At 37.3% G+C, this 20,885-nt stretch overlaps 1 protein-coding gene across 1 annotated transcript in view; it reads left to right on the plus strand.

Moving 5' to 3' along the window:
- The first annotated feature begins 353 nt into the window (after positions 1 to 353).
- The window catches only part of LOC113719095 (uncharacterized), a 51,799-nt gene continuing 31,267 nt past the window's right edge, over positions 354 to 20,885 (plus strand). Inside the window, exons 1-7 of the mRNA XM_027244125.2 lie at positions 354 to 449; positions 551 to 1,190; positions 4,940 to 5,666; positions 6,332 to 12,324; positions 13,516 to 15,020; positions 15,834 to 16,097; positions 18,866 to 19,086. Of these exons, the coding sequence (XP_027099926.1) occupies positions 817 to 1,190; positions 4,940 to 5,666; positions 6,332 to 12,324; positions 13,516 to 15,020; positions 15,834 to 16,097; positions 18,866 to 19,086 (9,084 nt within the window). The 5' untranslated portion in view covers positions 354 to 449; positions 551 to 816. The remainder of the gene's footprint in view (positions 450 to 550; positions 1,191 to 4,939; positions 5,667 to 6,331; positions 12,325 to 13,515; positions 15,021 to 15,833; positions 16,098 to 18,865; positions 19,087 to 20,885) is intronic.

Genomic DNA, 20,885 nt, shown 5'->3' on the forward strand with positions numbered 1-20,885 from the left:
TAAAGATTTTTTTACACAAGTAGGTTTAATGTACGTCACATTATCACTGTCCAAATTTTAAATTTACTTTTGTCCATGTGTCATATTTTTTGCACTAACAATTGTGTTTGGATAGGAGATTATTTGAAATATTATTTGGAATAATTTCTGTAACACTTTTTATGATGTGATGTATGTGAGATAAAAAAGTAATTAGGAAGATAAAAAGGTGTGTTGGAAATTGTATTTGTGATGTAAACAAATAAATTTTGGTCATTATTCGCCTATCCAAACACACTCAATAATGTATATAACATTAGTTCATAATATAAATGATTATGCACAGGTACACACAAATATAAAGTACATATTAGAAATGAAGAACAAGAGCAGAGCTCCAGCATAATTTCTGTTTTTTTTGTAATAAAAAGGTTGAGTAGGTTCGGTTTCAGTTACCACCATGAATCAGGGTATGCTTTTGGACTGATCATAGGTTGTTTAAAGAGGTTTATACATATTGCTTATCAAAAGAGGTTTATACATATTGCTTATCAATACAACTCCTACGCAGATAACAATCTTTTGTGACAAACCGTTCTTCCTCCAAGTTGCGTTGAGCCAGTTGGCATCTGTGTTTGCTTGGGTACCATGTATGGTTGCCTGCGGCCTCTACAAACAGTCAATTCTCTAGTACGTGTATATATGGTCATTCCCTTGTACAAAATTTCGTTTCAACATTTCTTTGTATTCCATAGAATGATTACTTGGTCATCTACTGAATGAGAATACTACACGGAAAGAAGAAGAAGAATCTCCAAATTATCTTATCTACCAGAAATGAAGAATTCTCCTGTAGAGTCAACGTCATCATCGTCGTCTCCAGCTGATAATCTTCTTCTGGAAGACTTCGGGCAGAAGGTGGATCTGACCCGCAGAATTCGCGAGGTTTTGTTGAATTACCCGGAGGGAACGACGGTGTTGAAGGAACTTATACAGAACGCCGACGATGCCGGAGCTACTAAGGTCTCTTTGTGCCTCGATCGCCGTTCGCACGGCACCCAATCCTTGCTCTCGGATAAGCTTGCGCAGTGGCAGGGCCCTGCATTGCTTGCTTACAACGACGCCGTTTTCTCCGAGGATGATTTTGTTAGTATTTCCAGGATTGGGGGGAGTTCTAAACATGGACAGGCTTGGAAAACTGGTCGCTTTGGGTAATTTCTATGGTTCTACATTTTTCTTGTAGTTCTTAGTAGCTATATTTCGTTCTTAGTGTCAATGTTTCATTTTGCCCATTTTTAAGACTTTTATTTTACAGCACTTTTTTTGATGAAAAAAGTAAAAAAGTTTACAGCAGGCGGTGCTCTCTTTAGTCATCCGAACGGCCCTGTATGGCATAGATCTCTCTTTCCGGCCATGTTTATCTACATTTTTTAAGTTTGTGAATGAATTTACCTTCATTGATTTAATGCACATTTTTCTTTTCTTTTTGCTCCTTGTTTCCTTCTTTTTATTCTTCTCAACCAATGTGCTCCCAAGAAACCTAAGACTACACAATCCTCTACTCCCACTACTTGTGCTACTTGCCACTACTCTTACCAGTAGCTCTTCTCAATGAAATCACAATACTCAACTCACTTGTTTCTTTTCTTTTCTTTTTTTAGGGCATGAAATTTTCTGTAAACCATCAGATAAACAAAAGATTAACCACAAATGTGCAACAGCAATCATCATTGGAACTGGTGCCCTGAAGAACTAATGTTCTTAAAAAACAGATAACAAGGGGAAGAAATACCTTTAGGAAAATGAGAGGACATTTGTCCTCATGATATTAAAGTTTGGGTGTGTTAAAAAGCAGTAAGGTTCAAGGATTTAGTAATATTGACAAAGTTCTGATTTAAATATTTTAGGGGCAAATTCAATCTTGGACCTAATTGCATGAAATTCAACGTAATTTACCCTGTACATTACCAAATTGAGTTTATTGGTTGAATTTTTGAGTTGAGATGAAGTTTAATGTAATTTATCCTCCATTTTGAAGGATAAAATGCTCTTCTAGTTTGTCTAACACTCGTTTCTTTGCATAAATCATTCCATGTTGGAAAAGATCAAGCTTTAGACTTGATAATTCTAGTTAGAGCAGATTAGAGAAAGTATATAAAGCTGTTATGCTATCCTATCCTGACTGCTGATCATCTGCACTTAGCACAACTCCTATAGTAATTTTGACTGTTTTATTGAATTGTGATGAACTGTCTGGGATAAAGTTTAGGCTTCCAACCTCTATCTATCAGCCCTCTGAAGATCAGTAAAGAGATCTGTGCCCAAATTAATATAGTTATCCATTGAAGTATTCTCTTTTCAATGTGATCTTCTTTATTGTACAGTAAAAAAGTATGTTTAATCCTTTGATCTATTCCTTCCTTTTTGGCTTGTGAATTTGTTATATAGCTTGGATCAAGGATGCTCTGACATGCTGTTGGCTATGTTTGAAGAACTAACAGGGTGTAGTTCAAGAATTGAAAGTTGATATAGGTGCCAGTATAATTCTTAGTGGTAGAAGTTTCGAGGATCAGTAACAGGAAAGTGCAGAATTAGAACTTTAAAAAGTGAAAGCTAGAAGGAACAGGAAGAGAAGAATGGAAAGCATGACCTTGAGAAATCTTGTCTGAATTTCCTTCGAATGATTTCAAAGAAAGCCCAGCACATTCAAATCTCAGCTCAACATAAATTCTTTCATGCCATCCTTTTCATATATTTATTCCAACTGATTGGTATATAAGAAACAGAGTTACAGGTTAAGAAATTTAATTGCTGGATGAATATTTATACCTAAGCAAACCTAACAACTAAGAAAGCTAAAAGTTGAAAGATTTAGAAACGGAATTGGGCTTGATCTTGCAAAATTAGTTTAGGCAGCCAAATCTGACTAACTCCTAAATTTTGACTGAACTGGATAATTAAACCTCATGGTACTCGGGCACTTTACACAATCCTGAAGCACCCAATTTTACAGGATATGACCTGGTAGGTGGAATGGGCTATGTGTCAAGATAATCTGGTCAAACATTAGTCGTGTCAATGTTTTGACTTAAGCTGGGACTTTGGGACTTTACTAAATCCCTGCCAAGAACTACTTTATAGCGTAAGTGTTTATTTGAGACATTATAGTTTTAAACTTCAAATAGTAAAGGACATTACAATGCTGCAAGTATGGCATGGTATGTCATAGGCGATTAGCTTTTTGGTCAATGAAATACTTAATTTAGCCATGATAAATGAGATATTACAATATGCAGATAAGATGTTTCTTCTATAAGCGTATTGATTGAAATGTACTTTGCATCATATTCTAGTGCATGTTCTAAAACCTTTTCCCTGTCTTAGTATCTTCCAGGTTAGAGACGGCAATGTAATACCTTGAGATATGCATGAAAATGATAGTCACACAATATTTTAGCACTTGGTGAAAATACAATAATGCCGTATAGCCCTAAAAACCTTACAAGATAAGTTTCAAATGTTATTAAATTCTGAAACCTATTGGGTTTGGAAGTATTGAATGCCCATTTTCTTGTCTACGCCTTACAATATATTAGATGTATATATCCACATATTATGCCCTAATATTTTTCAGGAGAATATGCAGGACTTATTTCTGTTCTCTCCTGACCATAAATGGCCCTAAAATGTTTGGAAAATTTTTAACTATTTCTTATTTTTTAATAAAAAATGGAACTTTTCTTAGATGTTCATAAAAAAAATGGAAATTTGAAGTTTAGTTACCATTTATTATTGTCCTGTAACTTCTCCCCATAATACTTCTCCTCAAGTTGGATTGTATTTATTATAAGCTCCTAAGTTGTAACAAATGCATTTTACTTGTGAACCTCCCAGTCTGTTACAAGAAAATCAGCTTGTTGATCTATAGATCTTACATGGTATCAAATTTGAACTTTGGTTATTTAACTCATCAACTCCCATTCAAGGTCCATATATGGCTCACTTTTTTGCTTGCTTGCTTTAGTTTCATAGGCACACGAAGCCTTTTCCTAATTAATGTGTTCTTGTCAATTCCATATCGTGTGTCAGGTGGGTGTCAAGGGACTAAAGCCTGCATTGGTTTTTTGGAAGGATTCCATTCAAGTAAATAAAATTTTGGGCCAGTTGTTGCTAATTGGTTTTGAGTTTGATGACTAGGTTCCATCTTAAACTATTGTGAACCTTTAAAAGTGGATTTTTTTTTGGGAGGAGACCTAAAGTAGATCATTACGTCTTACAATTTATTTTACTTTGTTTCAACTATTCAATAGATTTTTCTTTCATAAGTGTAGCAAATGCCTAGTTTGATTTGGTGGATGTGGACCCGTCTAATTGTTTTTGTGCCTGTGAACAGTGTCGTTGGGGAATGACTCCATTGTATTTGAAATTTCTCAAACAACTGGTCCCCAGTCCCCACCTCTTTCAAAGGTTTTGTAGTTCTGAAAGTGTTCGCTTGTAATATAGGATACATTTTGTTAACGAAATGATTCAATACACCAAATTTTGGCAAATGTACCCATTTGCTTTCAACAGCAATTTTGCTTTAAGATCTTGCCATCCTGCATTTCTGACCTGAATATAAATTTTTTGTAAATTTCATGTATTTTTTCTCCTAGAGTTTATGGTTTGTGCCTATTTTGCTGCTGCTTCATAATATGATTATAATGTGAAAAATTCATTGATTTTGGAAGTCAACATATTTGTTCCCCATTTTTTTGTTCAATTCCAAATGTTTGGCAATTTTTGATTTCAGTTTTGTCATTGTTTTTTATCAACTTATATTGCAGCCCTGAAAAGCATCAGAGTTGTTCTATTTTGTGTTTGCAGCTACCTGAGATTTTAGTGGTTTTCTTCTGATATGGAAGAGTTTTCTTGTAGCACCTATGGGTGTTTGACTCACAGATGATGCTTTCTCTTCCAGGGTTGGCTTCAATTCGGTGTACCATCTCACTGACTTGCCCTCTTTTATAAGTGGCAAATATGTGGTAATATTTGATCCTCAAGGAGTTTACCTCCCAAATATCTCCGCTGCAAATCCTGGAAAGAGAATTGAGTTTGTTAGTTCTTCAGCCATCTTCATGTACAAAGACCAGTTTTCTCCATATTGTGGTTATGGTTGCGATATGAAAAACCCTTTCCATGGAACTTTTTTTCGTTTCCCTTTGAGAAATGCTGATCAGGCAGCCAATAGTAAGCTCTCCAAGCAATCATACAGTGAAGATGACATCAGTTTGATGTTTGATCAACTATATGAGGAAGGAGTCTTCTCACTACTTTTTCTTAAAAGTATACTGTCAATAGAAATGTGTGTTTGGGATGATGACATGCCTGAGCCTAGGAAGATATATTCTTGCTCCGTCAACTCAGTGACAAAAGATATAATTTGGCACCGCCAGGCACTACTGAGACTGTCAAATCCAACAGACTCCCACGACTCTCAAATGGATGCATTTTCACTGGAGTTCTTAAGTGAGGCAATGCAGGGGAATCATTCTGACAAGAGAACTGACACTTACCATATAGTGCAAACAATGGCATCAACATCCAGTAGGATAGGTTCTTTTGCTGCAACTGCAGCAAAGGATTTTGACATTCACCTGTTGCCTTGGGCATCTGTTGCTGCATGTGTTTCAGATGATTCATCTAATGTAACTTCTTGTTCTTATGCTTAGATTGTCCTTGCTTCCTTGAATTACCATTCCTTTTCTGGTTTTGATAAGTGCTCATCCTGAGAATGTGCCCTACCTCTGCCGTATCCCATGCTTTGAGTATTTCCTTATAAATAAAGAGAAGGAAATGTGAATGAATTTAGAGTTTTTTAATCAGATGAGCTTTCACTTTAATGTCAATGCCTTTTTTCTTCTTTTCATATGATATATAGAAACATATCTTGTTAATTTCTCAAGTTTTACTATTTTGTGAACACTTGCCTGCCTCTTGGAATATCTCGACTGTGTATAAAGTGCAAATTACTGAATCAAGTTTGATGTAGTACTTATACTAATGGAATCATGCATTGGTTCTTGCATTAAAGCATCATAATTTTTGATCAAAGACAGGCTATACTGGTAGCTGATCTATTTGACACATAAGTTATACTATGTAGTTAGGTATGCTTATGCGGATACTATGTGTGCATCCAGTGTGAAGGAGGAATGCCTTTCTGCATCTGTGACTTGCAATCTCGACAGTGGTTAATTTTTATTTCTCTTTCCCCATTTCCTGTAACCCTTCCGCCCCCAAAGGAGAAAAAAGAGACATTTTTCTGTTGCTCTCATGATTTTTGATGTTCTTTTGACTTTGTATCTCTCAGGATAATGTTTCTAAAGTGGGCCAGGCATTCTGTTTCCTCCCTTTACCTGTCAAAACTGGATTAAATGTGCAAATTAATGGATACTTTGAGGTGTCGTCTAATCGTCGTGGGATTTGGTATGGAGCTGACATGGACAGGTCTGGGAGAATACGTTCGGTCTGGAATAGGCTTCTCTTAGAGGATGTTATAGCTCCTACTTTTTCTTATTTATTGCTTGGTGTGCGGCACTTACTTGGGCCAACAAACTCGTATTACTCATTGTGGCCAACTGGTTCTTTCCAAGAGCCATGGAATATTTTAGTTGAGTGCATTTATAGAAGTATCAGTGACTCTCCTGTGATGTACTCAGAGGTTCAAGGAGGGACATGGATTTCACCAGCTGGAGCTTTTCTTCATGATGTGGAATTTTCAAGTAAAAGTAAGCAAATCAGCGAGGCTCTTGTACAGCTAGGAATGCCTGTGGTTCAGTTGCCAAATAGCCTATTCAATATGTTCTTAAATTCTGCTTCTGGCGTACAGCATAGAGTGGTTACTCCTGATTCAGTACGCAACTTTCTTAGAGGTAGAAGTTCTACAAGTGTAATCGACAGATCCTCTAACCTTATGTTGTTGGAGTATTGCCTTGAGGACCTGGTTGATGATGATGTTGGTAAACATGCACTAAACTTGCCTCTGCTTCCTTTGGCAAATGGTGACTTTGGATCATTGTCCGAAGCTTCAAAGGGTATCTCTTACTTTATTTGCAATGACTTGGAACATTTGCTGCTTCAACAAATCTCAGAAAGATTGATTGATAAGAATATCCCTCCCAACATATTGAGCAGATTGTTAGCTATTGCAAGGGTTTCTGGAGCAAATATAAAAGTATTCAATCTGAATGAGTTTCTTTTATTATTTTGTAAATTTGTGCCTGCTGGATGGAAATATCAAATGGAAGTCCATTGGGATCCAAGTACAAACTCCAATCATCCAGCTACATCATGGTTTGTGCTGTTGTGGCGCTATCTTAAGGATCAATGTGAAAAGTTGTCCTTATTTGGTGAGTGGCCAATCTTGCCATCACTTTCTGGGCATTTGTATCGACCATGTAGGGAGATAAAATTATTGTGTGTAGACAAATTGTCTGAGAAGATGCAAAATCTCCTCGTTAAGATAGGATGTAAGATACTAAACAGCAATTATGGCATTGATCATCCTGATTTATTTCACTATATGTATGATGCTGATGGAGTTGGTGTTTTGAAGTCTATATTTGATGTGTTTACTTCAAGTCACAGCATTGAACAAGTATTCCTCCAGTGTTTGACAGCAGAAGAGAGAGATGAACTACGCCATTTTCTTCTGGATCCAAAATGGTACATTGGTAACTTTATGGATGATTCTGACATTTTGGATTGCAAGAGGTTGCCTATATACAGTATGCATGGTCAAGGATCCACTGAAAATCTTCAGTATTCAAACCTGCTGAATCCTCAAAAGTACTTGCCCCCTTTGGATTGTCCTGAGAACCTCCTTTCTAATGAATTTGTCTCTAGTTTGTCAAGTACCGAAGAGGAGGTGCTGAATAGATATCATGGTATTCAAAGAATGAGCAAGGCACAGTTTTATAGCCAACACGTGCTAAACAGGGTAAGGGAGTTGGAAACTGATGTGCGTGACAGCATTATGCTTTCAATTCTCAAACAGCTGCCTCAATTGGGTGTAGAAGATGCATCTTTTAGGGAACATCTTAGCAATTTGGAATTCCTTCCTACATCTAGTGGTTCTTTGCGAAGTCCATCCGTGTTGTATGATCCCAGGAATGAAGAGTTATATGCTTTATTGGATGACTCTGAGAGCTTTCCATGTGGTGTTTTTCAGGAATCAGATGTTTTAGATATGCTGCAAAGTTTGGGTCTTAAGACAACTATTTCTACTGAGACGATATTACGAAGTGCTAGGCAAATTGAACGGTCAATGCATAGCAGTCCACAAAGTGCTCATTCAAAAGGTAAAGTGCTTCTTTCATATCTAGAAGTGCATGCCATGAAATGGTTACCTGAGTCGACCAAGAATGACCAACGAACCGTAAATAGAATTTTGTCAAGAGCTACAAGTGCATTTAAACATCGTCATGCCACATCTGACTTTGAAAAATTCTGGAATGATCTCCGAATGATTTGCTGGTGCCCAGTTCTTGTCTCTTCTCCATATCAGTCTTTACCATGGCCTGCTGTCTCATCTATGGTTGCCCCTCCTAAGCTTGTAAGGCTTTACTCAGATTTGTGGCTTGTTTCTGCTAGCATGCGGATATTGGATGGAGAGTGCTCTTCCTCAGCATTATCACAATATCTTGGTTGGTCTTCTCCACCTGGGGGAAGTGTAATTGCTGCACAATTGCTTGAGCTTGGGAAAAATAATGAACTTGTTACTGATCTGGTGCTTCGGCAGGAATTGGCCTTGGCAATGCCTAGAATATCCTCAATATTAAGTGGCATGATTGGTTCAGAGGAAATGGACATTGTAAAGGCTATTCTAGAAGGTAGCCGATGGGTTTGGGTTGGAGATGGCTTTGCGACCTTGGATGAGGTTGTGCTTGATGGTCCTCTTCATTTGGCTCCTTATATACGAATAATTCCTTGTGACTTGGCTGTTTTCAGGGACCTATTTTTGGAGCTTGGCATTCGAGAATTCTTGAACCCCAGTGATTATGCTCATATTTTGTTTAGGATGGCCACTAGGAAGGAGTCCTCCCCTCTTGATCCCCAGGAGATAAGGGCTGCCATTCTCATAGCGCAACATCTGGCTGATAGTCAGTCTTATGATGATCATATTAAGATCTATCTTCCGGATATGTCATGCAGACTTTTTAATGCTGCAGATTTGGTCTATAATGATGCTCCATGGTTACTGGACTCAGAGGATTCTGAGAGATCTATGGGTAACACAACAAATATGTCTTTACATGTAAAACAAATTGTTCAAAAGTTTGTGCATAGGAGCATATCTAATGATGTAGCAGAGAGGCTTGGTGTGCGCTCTCTTCGGAGAATGGTGCTTGCAGAGAGTGCTGACTCTATGAATTTGAGTTTGTCTGGTGCTGCTGAAGCATTCGGGCAGCATGAAGCGCTAACAACCAGGCTTAGACATATACTGGAAATGTATGCTGATGGGCCTGGTATTTTGTTTGAGCTGGTTCAGAATGCAGAAGATGCAAGAGCTTCCCAAGTGACTTTTTTGTTGGATAAAACTCAATATGCAACTTCATCTGTTCTTTCTCCTGAAATGGCTGATTGGCAGGGCCCTGCTTTGTATTGTTTCAATGACTCTGTTTTCAGTCCTCAAGATTTGTATGCAATTTCACGTATTGGTCAAGAGAGTAAGCTGGAGAAGCCATTTGCAATTGGAAGGTTTGGACTTGGATTTAATTGTGTTTATCACTTTACAGATGTTCCATCTTTTGTTTCAGGGGAAAATATTGTCATGTTTGATCCTCATGCCTGTAATTTACCTGGAATTTCTCCTTCGCACCCTGGGCTGCGGATTAAGTTTGTTGGTAGAAGGGTTTTGGAACAATTTCCTGATCAATTTTCTCCATTTCTACATTTTGGTTGTGATTTGAAGCAATCATTTCCCGGCACTCTGTTCCGCTTTCCTCTGAGGAGTGCTACCATGGCTTCCAGAAGCCAAATAAAGAAAGAAGACTACACGCCAAATGATGTATTGTCGCTCTTTTCTTCTTTCTCAGAAGTTGTTTCTGAGACTTTGGTTTTTCTACGCAATGTGAAGACAATATCCATTTTTGTCAGAGAAGGGTCTGGTACTGAAATGCAATTACTGCATTGTGTTCGCAAGCATCATGTGAGTGAGTCTGACGCTGAAAGCAGTCAAATTTTTAATGTTATGTATGGAAATCAGCAAAACTTATTTGATAGAGGTCAGTTCCTTGACAAATTGAGCAAGTCCATAGGAGCTGAGTTGCCATGGAAGTATCAGAAGATTGTCATTTCAGAACAGAGCACATCTTCTCGAAAGTCACATTTGTGGCTAACTTGTGAATGCTTGGCTAGTATTCATGGAAATAATAACTCTTCAACCTCTGATATGAAGTTTCATAAGTATGTTCCCTGGGCTTGTGTTGCTTCTCATTTGAAAAGTGTAAACATTGAGAGAGAGTTGAGTGAAAATGCCATAGATCCTGGTGAGATTTTTCACATTACTCCTGACTTAATTCAGGTACCAATAAGTACAACACAGGACAGAAAAATTTTTGATGGTCGTGCCTTCTGTTTCTTGCCACTTCCAATAAATACTGGTCTTCCTGTGCATGTCAATGCATATTTTGAATTGTCTTCAAATAGAAGGGACATATGGTTTGGAAATGACATGGCAGGGGGTGGAAAGAAACGGTCTGATTGGAACATGCATCTCCTTGAAGATGTGGCGGCCCCAGCTTATGGTCGGTTACTTGAAATAGTTGCACAAGAAATTGGCCCTTGTGATTTGTATTTTTCATTTTGGCCAACAGCGGTAGGAGTTGAACCTTGGGGACTACTGGTCCGGCGGCTTTATGACTTTATTTCAGAATTTGAACTTCGTGTATTATATACAAGGGCCAGGGCCAGAGGGGGGCAATGGATCACAACAAAGCAAGCTATTTTTCCTGATTATTCTTTTGAGAAAGCAAGTGAACTTGTGGATGTCTTGTCAGATGCTGGATTACCTGTGGTAATGATGCCTAAGGTACTCGTCGAGAAATTTATGGAGATCTCCTCATCTTTGCATTTTCTTACACCCCAATTACTGCGGAGATTGTTAATTCGGAGGAAACGTGAATTCAGGGATAGAAGTGCAATGACCTTGGCCCTTGAATACTGCTTGCTGGATCTTAAATCCCCCATTCAATCTGATGATTTCTATGGTCTACCACTAATACCTCTTTCTGATGGGTCATTTACAAAATTAGAGAAGAGGGGACTAAGTGAACGAATTTTCTTTGCACAAGGTGCTGGGTATGACCTTCTGAAGGATTCAGTGCCTCATCAACTTGTTGACTGCAACATTCCTGATTTCCTCCATAAGAAGTTCTGTGATATAGCTGAGAGTGAGGATTTTAATATTTCTTTTTTGACATGCCCGTTGCTTGAGAAACTATTTCTGAGATTACTTCCTGCAGATTGGCAGCATGCTAGACAGGTGATTTGGATTCCTGGATCTGAAGGTCATCCTAGCCTGCAATGGATGGGCCATCTATGGAACTATCTGAAGTCATTTTGTGATGACCTCTCTTTGTTTTATAAGTGGCCCATCTTGCCAGTTGAAAATAATCATCTCTTGCAGCTTGTTAAGAATTCTAGTGTAATCAAAGATGGTGGGTGGAGTGAGAACATGTGCACTTTGCTGCTCAGAGTAGGTTGCTTGATATTGAGGCGTGACCTCCTGATAGAACATAGAGAGCTGAATGATTATGTGCAGCCTCCAACTGCAGTAGGCATCTTAAGTGCTTTCGTAGCAGTTGCTGGTGATCCATCTAATGTTGAGGCACTGTTTAATGGTGCATCAGAGGGGGAACTGCATGAACTCAGGAGTTACGTTCTTCAGTCTAAGTGGTTCTGTGAAGATGTGTTGGATAGCACTCATATAAATATCATTAAGGACATTCCTATGTTTGAGTCATACAAGACTAGAAAGCTTATATCCCTGAACAAATCTTTCAAATGGCTTAAACCAGATGGTGTTCATGAGGATCTTTTGGGTGAAGGTTTTGTGAGAATGGATTCAGATAAAGAAAAAATTATTTTGAAAAAGTATCTGGAGGTCACAGAGCCTTCAAAAGTAGATTTCTACAAGGAATATGTATTCCATCACATGCCAGAATTTTCCCGTGATGGATATCTTCCAGCCATTTTACATGATATAGGATATATGCTTGTAGATGACAAGTCCTTCCAAGAAGCTCTTTCAAAGATAGCATTTGTTCTAGCATATGATGGATCTTGGAAGGAGCCATTCAGGTGGATGTCTATTTATTGCTTTGTTGTTGAGGAATTCAAATTTATATTTCAGTATGTACACACACTGGTTATCGTTGGTGTTGCCCATTTCTCCCTTTAACTTGGAAGATGTTGCTCTTCATGAAGTTACGGGCCCATGGAAGAAGCATTTCTGTAGTGACCCATGTTTGCTCCTGCTGAACTAGGCTAAGAAAGACAGAATGAAGCCTGTCTTAGGAAGGTTTTTGGGGTAAACTTAGAAGTCTGCTAATATTCTGCATATACTGTTTGGCTTTTTGTTTCCTTTGGGACTTGGTGTGAGGATAGCATGGCTCACTCATATGATCACTGTTGCTGCCAGATTGGGGAAATGAAAACTTTCAAAATGTCCAGGAGGCCACTAAAAATACTGGGACCTTCCACAAAAAAAAAGTAAATTAATAAATAAAATGAAAACGAAAAATAGAATAAAATAATGGGATTTAATGACTTAAATGTTTTGAAATTTGGGGGTGCAAAAGCATATTGGTGCTATATGATTTCATTTCTGCATTTTTGGGTTTCTGATGAAGCATAAAGATATGGTGATGTAAGTCTGACTTTTTTTTCACCCAACACATGCATCTTTTTTAAATCTATTGCAGCAACTTAAAGAGATTGAAGAAGGTATCCAGTGATAGCATGAATTAGGAAGAGTTCTGTTTCTTTCTATTTGCATGAGAACCATTTTTGTTGGGTGCACTCACCCACCTGGCAATATTTTTTGTGATTTAAACTAGGTTATTGCTTGAATATGCTGTGAAATCATTGTTACCTATCTGATTAAGTGGGTGGAGGTGTGGAGTGTAAGTCGTGACTTGTGAGCAACCCTTTTTCATGAATTGGCTTTGTCATTTCTGACAAATAGGACTGTTTAGTTGACCTGTTTAATAATTTAAGCATCATCAGTAGTGAATACTTTATTAAAAAAGTCTGGGTCTATTTGGATTGAGATTTTTTCCCTAAAAATTTTTCGTTGCATCATAAACATGTTTTCCAACTACCTTTTTTATCTCACATACATCACATCCTAAAAAGTGCTAGAGTATTATTCCCAAACAATTTTTCCGAAAACCCTTCAATCCAAGCAGACCCTCAGTCTCAAAAGATAAAATTTTCATGCATGTGAATGTGCAAATATGTTCTGATGTTTGGATATATTACATTTTGCAGGCTTTATGATCCTCGTGTTCCATATCTAAAAGTATTGCTGCATAGAGGTGCTTTCTTCCCATCGGACCAGTTTTCCCACCCTGAAACATTGGAGATTCTGATAAAACTTGGACTCAGGCAAACTTTAAGCTTTACAGGTATGCTCGACTGTGCCACGTCTATTTCCATGTTGCACAGTTCAGGAGACAAAGAAACAACTGTATGTGCTAGGAGGCTTTTGCGTTGCTTAGATACTGTGGCACAGAAGCTCTCATCTGCAGAAGAGGAAGGCACTTTTGGGGAATGTGAAATGCATATGGAAAGTCAGGATATCAGTTACATTGGTGGTGAGGGAGAGAAATCTTTGCCAGATGATTCTGACAATCTTGTTGGAGATTCTATGGACATCAATATGCCTCTCAGTAACTTGAATGAAGACATGCCTAGGGAAAAGTTTTGGTCTGAATTGAAGTCCATAAGTTGGTGTCCTGTGCTTGATAAGCCTCCTGTACGAGGACTTCCATGGTTAGCAGCTGAGGAAAAAATAGCAACTCCAACTGCTGTGAGACCAAAATCCCAGATGTGGCTGTCTTCATCTAAGATGTTTATCCTTGATGGTGAATGTTCTGTTTACCTACAAGATAGACTTGGTTGGATGGATAGCTTGGATGTAGCAACTCTGTCTGCCCAATTAGTTGGGCTGTCAAAGTCTTTTTCTCTGCTCAAGTTGCATTCAAATGTTGAACTTAATTTTGATGCAGAACTGCAGAAACATGTAATGGCAATTTATTCTCAATTGCAAGAGTATGTTGGGACTGATGAGCTAAGTTGTCTCAAGTCGTCATTAGATGGAATTTGCTGGGTGTGGATTGGAGATGATTTTGTTTCATCTACTTCACTTGCGTTTGATTCCCCTGTGAAATATAGTCCATACTTGTATGTTGTACCAACTGAGTTATCTGAGTTTAGGGATTTGCTTTTGGCATTAGGTGTCAGACTTAGTTTTGATGTTTCTGACTATTTTCTTGTTATAGAAGGCTTAAAAAATGACGTGAAAGGTTTTCCTCTTTCAACTGATCAACTGAGATTCGTCCAATGTGTACTCGAAGCTATTGCAGACTGTTATTTGGATACTCTTCAATGTGAGGCGTCTACTGATTTATTCATTCCAGATTCTTTTGGGGTTCTTGTAAGTGCTGGAGAGCTTGTTTACAATGATGCTCCATGGATGGAGAATACCAGTCTTGGTGGGAAACATCTTGTACATCCATGTATCAGCCATGAATTGTGTAGCAGATTGGGCATTCAATCACTTCGTTGCATTTCTTTAGTTGGCGACGACATGACAAAAGATTTGCCATGCATGGATTATTCTAGAATATGTGAGCTTCTAGAGTTGTATGGAAGTAAAGATTTCCTTCTGTTTGACCTCCTTGAGATGGCAGATTGCTGCAAAGCGAAAAAGCTTCACCTAATTTTTGACAAGAGGGAACATCCACGTCTATCCCTGTTGCAGCACAATTTAGGTAATAAACTATCTTTTTAAAAAATATATATATATATATATGTTGGAATAGATATGTAATGATCAGGATTGTGAAAGATGGAATTAAGTCTTTCAGGTTGATTATGTTCTTGGTTAAACTAGGATAGACCTGGAGAGCTATAAAAATCTTTTGGCTTATAATTCCATGAAGTTTTAATCAGAGTGGTTATAGATCTCATACTCCCCATGGAAAAGATACCTTTCATCGTATTGCTACAAATCATATTCTTTTTTTCTTTTTCGTCTTCAAATTATGTCATCTACCATTTGAACAAGAGTTAACTACTCAGTGCTTTGGTAGTACATCTTTCACCCATTTTTGGAAATAATGGACCAACTAATGTTGACAAATAGCTGGAAAGCTATATGCATGTCAAACCACCTGTACATCTTTCACTAATTTGTGTCCATTTCCTTTCTTGTGATGTTTATAGGTTCTGGCTGTGAAATCAAAGAAATTTTGAATTTCTTCACATTAAATAAGTAGGTTGATGGAGTGAAGTTAATTTAGCATGAAATAGAGTTTTAGAAGTTTAGATTGAATGTACTTCATAAGCTGTTAGGTCTCCTAATGTGAAGGTGGAGCAAGAGTGTTTTTATGGAGAAAGCAAGCTGCATGGGTCCTGTACCCAGGAGTATTACCTGCAGTTGTCTAGTGGATGGGGTAGGATATAGGTTCATCAGGAAGAGGGAATTTTTTTCTTTAGGCATTTTTCACTTAGGTTCATTGAGTAGCTTTACTGCATCAGGTTTCCTGCTGCTTCAAACTTGCTCGTTGGACTGTTATTTGCAGGTGAATTTCAAGGTCCTGCTCTGCTAGCCATTCTGGAAGGGGCCAGCTTAAGCAGAGATGAAGTGGCTAGCCTCCAGTTTCTTCCGCCATGGAATCTGCGTGGTGATACACTGAATTATGGCTTAGGATTGCTTAGCTGCTTTGCAATAAGTGATCTCCCATCAGTTGTTTCTGATGGCTGCTTGTACATGCTTGATCCTCGAGGTTTAGCTTTTGCGATTCCTTCAAATCGTGCTCCTGCTGCAAAAGCTTTCTCTCTTAAAGGTGATCAGCTTCCACATCTTTTCTTCTTGATAATGTATGTGCCTGGTTGGTCATGGTACTATTTGTAATCATAGGAAGTTTTGAATTCCCAGTCTCTGCAGCATTGATGTCGATAAGGAAGTCTATTGAAGTGGATTTCTTATCATTAGTTATTGATGCCTAGATGACATTATTTAAGGATGATAGGTACGACCAAATGCTGATTAACTAAATATATGCTTATGTTGGATTATCTGAAATGCTTAATGGTGTTTCTTTAGGTTTTGGTGTTCCTTGTTAATGCACCCACCTTTTCAGATGTTAAAGGATGTGTTGGTTCTGTGAAGTATAGTTTCTTGTGTAAATATTTGAGTTACACTTTCTAATTACTTGAATTCCTTGATTTGCAAGGTAAAAAAATAAAGGATATAGAATGCATTGGGGTTTCCATCTCTTTGCCTATAATCAGCAACACACTCTCATATCTATGCTATTTGTATTTTTGAACTAAAATATATTTGTTAGATTGAAAAAATCAAGGTAAAAAAATAAAAAATATAGAATGCATTGGGGTTTCCATCTCTTTGCCTATAATCAGCAACACACTCTCATATCTGTGCTATTTGTATTTTTGAACTAAAATATATTTGTTAGATTGAAAATTGTTTTACTTCTTTTTTAGATTGAGAGTGTGTTGCATATGAAGGAATGTAGGAAAATAGAAATGTAGTAAAATAAAGGAAGCTAAAACACTTGCTTGTGCACACATTGCAGATAGTCCTTTTTCAGAAGGCATCTCTGAATGGGGGTGCTTCAATGATGGAGATCTAGACCAGGACATCTAGACCCATTTAAACAAATTTCAACTATGACATGGACTTGATGAATACTGCAATAAAGCATATGAAAATCACATTTCTCTGTTAGATTTCTTTCATATACATTCCCTATTTTTAATCAGCAGCGTGTCACACAGCTAATTAATGAGTTGAATTGTATACCAACGTTCAATCTTAATTTAGACAAAGAAAAACAAATTTCTTTGATTAAACTCAATAATTTTATTCAAGTACATATGCCTCGTATTATCTCCTTAATACGTTTATCTGACTGAAACACAATGAAATCTGTTATATCATTTCTGGAAAAGGAAGTAAAAGGAAGTTTAAACCCGAATACTTGTGCTTGTTGGGCCTTTTAGAGTGTCCATTATTAAAGTGGTGCAAAGTGATTCATTTGTAGTTAAGCCTTTATCTCATTTCAACCTAATATTGGAGTTTTCCAACCAAACCTCTCTTCATAGGACCTAATTGATGCCTGCATTTGTGGTATAGTATTGCAGGAAATTACCAACTATTATATCAAATGTTAAGACAAGATAGTGACATATGAAATCAGCATAATAGTAATGATTATCTATTCTTTCAACCCCTATCATGAAATGTTGTTATGAATTTTTTCCACAAGCATAATGTACACTTTTCATCGTTCATTGTTTCTCTTTAATTTGGTTGTCTTTTCAAGCTTTTAGTTAATATTTGGCTTAGCTGCGGTGGAAAAAGTTTGTAAAGCACTATATGGAAGTAGTGAAAGCAAGAACTCTTTATTACATTATACGACTTTTAGTAAGAGCAGATCCTTATGCTGCCAATTATCCAGCAGAAATCTAGCAACCTAAATGTAAAGTGTATTAAGTCCAAATGTTTTGTCACAATTAAAAACTTTTTTTAGAGTTATAAAGAAAATGTTATCTTGTAAGTTGTGATAAAAGAATACAAGGAGAATACAAATTAGTTGTATGTAAAGCTGGCAAGTTGGCTGTCGAGATTTAAGAAAGCTGTAGATCTAATTTTTACCAGGCTATTTTTAAGCTGTTGAGCATTAAGAGAGAGAGAGAGAGAGAGAGAGAGAGAGTCCAACAGATGCAGAGGCAAAAAGAGGCTCTTTTGGAGTGTGGAGGGTTGTTTGGGATGTGTGTGATTAAAATTGTTTTCTGAACTCCTTCAAATTAGTCAAATGGTCTACAATCAGAGTGAATGAATGAGAGTGGGGATTTCTGTGTGCATCCTAATGGATAAGGTTGAGGTCTGATGGATAGATCCTCTGTTTTGGGCTTCTGCCCTTATGTTTGGCAAGCGTCATCATCTTTAGAGGCTGTCAGTAAGTGGAGAATTCTGTGGTGTAAGATAGCATACCTTAGTATTGGGGTAAAGTAAAATGCTTCATTGAGATTGCTTATGCAAGCCAGTGCAGACCTTACTATTTTGGTAAAATAAAATGCTTGATCAAGATTGCTTATATAAGCATCTACACTTCCTTAAAGGGGTAATGCTGCAGCTGTCAAATTAACTTGCCCCTCTTGGTTTACAGCAGCAAGGGTTGGATGGTAGTTTTAATTGACCTATAGGATCTTTGACACTGTATTGTATTTTTATGATTAACATATAGGGATATCGATGTGTTATTGGGGCCAAACCTTGATGATGAATATTTCTGAATATTGTGGGTTAACAATGCCAAGTTTCTAATGAAGCAGGTTGGAAGTATTGCAACAGCAAATTGAAAAATCTGCATAAGGAAAAAAGCATTATTTTGAATAAACTGAATAACAATCATGAAATTTTTCTTTAATTTTTGTTATATATATATATTTTATTTCCACTTACCATCATCTTACTTTCCCATGGACATCTTATTCTTTTTCTTGTACCCACTTCTTTTACATGATGGGAACAGATATTCATGTTTTCTATCTGTGCCAAGTCTGCTAAATTTATATTTGGTTCCAGGCACCAATTTGACAGAGAGATTTCATGATCAATTTAGTGCTTTGCTGTTTGGCCAAAGTATGTCATGGTCGGTAACTAATTCAACAATCATACGCCTGCCTCTTTCATCAGAATATATGGAAGAGGGAACTGAATGTGCTTCGAGGAAGATATCACTGTTATTCAACAAATTTGTGGAGCATTGCTCGAGGACTATCCTGTTTTTAAACTCCATAATGCAGGTTTGTAGATATCAATGTTTCAGGTTAAGATACTATTTCCCAGCTTTTGATTTTCATGTGGAACAGTATATTTCTTTTCTTAGGCTTTTAGTTGTCTGAGTGGGAAAAGTTTTGTAGCATAGTGATAGAAGTTGAGGCCAAGTATTCAAATAAGAAAAAATTTGCTGGTTGCATTGGATTCATAAAAGGTTTTGATCTTCGTGTTTTGGCTTTAATTTATAATTACTGCCTTTCAGACTTGTTCGAACTAGGGAGCATAAGAAGCAAGGGAAATTACACGGTGTTTACCTCTTCCATTTTCTGAGTTCTTATAGTCTCTTCATAGTATACTGAAAGCATCACCATGAAAAGACAAAACATCACAAATATAATATGATCTACTAAATATTACTTTGTAAAATGAATTTCATGGGCATCTGTCATGCAGTTCAACTGATTTCTTCTTCCTTTGTCATTTTGTTTTGTTGTTGCAAACTTCTTTTCACTCACCCCAACGCTACCCTACCAGCTGGTTGGAGGACCAAAAGACTGTTAACAACCTATTGTCCATTCAAAAGGTGAAAAATTATGACTTGGTGTGGATCATACCCCTATCTTACTGTTAATTGACAAGGTGGAAAGTCATCTGAAACAAATTAGTTGATGGTCACAAACTGTGATATTAATTTCTGTGGTAGTAATATTTTTCTTTAGAGGGCCAGTAATTTTTTATATGATTTTCTCAAGGTTTCTGTTAGCAGCATTGAAGTAGCAATATGCTTTTTGTAGGGGATCTGGACGATTAGTTGTGCTAATATGACCAAAAACATCAGGTTTGGATACAACGAGCAAACTCTTCTATCCACACCTCTTTTACATCTTGAACCAATTTGCCAAATCGGACATTTCTGGTCCTCCTTACATGACAACATTTAGATCTAAAATCTGGCCAACCAAGAGCCAACACATTGGCATATGTGAGAGAAGAGGGAATAAACTTTTCAATCTTTTTTAGATGTTTACTTAAGTTTTCCCTGGTGTGAATTTCATTTTTGGAGTTGAACTTCAGAGTGAGATCTTTATATCCTTTCTTCTGGATTTTAGGATTGTATGCCAAATGATTTTTCTACCACCTGATCTTTTCTTACATATATATAAAAACCTAAGGCTTCTTCTCCCACGTTGATCCATGTTGCAAAACATGGGAGAAGAGCAGCTACTGTGTTTTTTGTTTTCCAGCAATAACCTCATAAAGTGTATCTTGGTCTAAACAGTGTAAAACTATTGTAGGGCATTTTTGTCCTTTTACTTAAAATTACGTGTTTGTCCTTCTAGACATAACAGGCTTTCAGAATAGTAGCTCACTATTTGGGCTGAATTTTGGTTTTTCACCTGCACCTTTCCTCCTGTTCTTCCGTCTTTCCCTTCTTCCTCTACAGTATCACTTTCCGCTTCTTTTGACTTTTAGCCTACCATTTTTCTGCTTCATTCCTATTTCTTTACCGTCTATTTCTTTTTCCTCTCAACAAACGAAAGGAAGGAGCTGGGGTGTACTGTAGCAGCTGTCTTTTGCCAACAATGCCCTCCAAATTTTAATTTCTGGACTAAGCAGTTAACTACTGTTAAGGGGCTTGTATGTCTTTTACCATTTCATGGCAATTTTGCCCTACTAGATATAACATCTTCTCAAAACAGTAGGTAACTATTAAGGGTTATTTTTTGCATGTTGGGTCAAATAATCCTCCTTTCTTTTTCATTGCTCCCCCTTTCTTGGACTATTTAGTCTTGGTTTTGATTGTCAAAATTCATTTTTTTCCTAT

The sequence above is a fragment of the Coffea arabica genome, chromosome 11e, assembly GCF_036785885.1.
Source record: "Coffea arabica cultivar ET-39 chromosome 11e, Coffea Arabica ET-39 HiFi, whole genome shotgun sequence".
In the NCBI taxonomy this organism is placed as follows: Eukaryota; Viridiplantae; Streptophyta; class Magnoliopsida; order Gentianales; family Rubiaceae; genus Coffea; species Coffea arabica.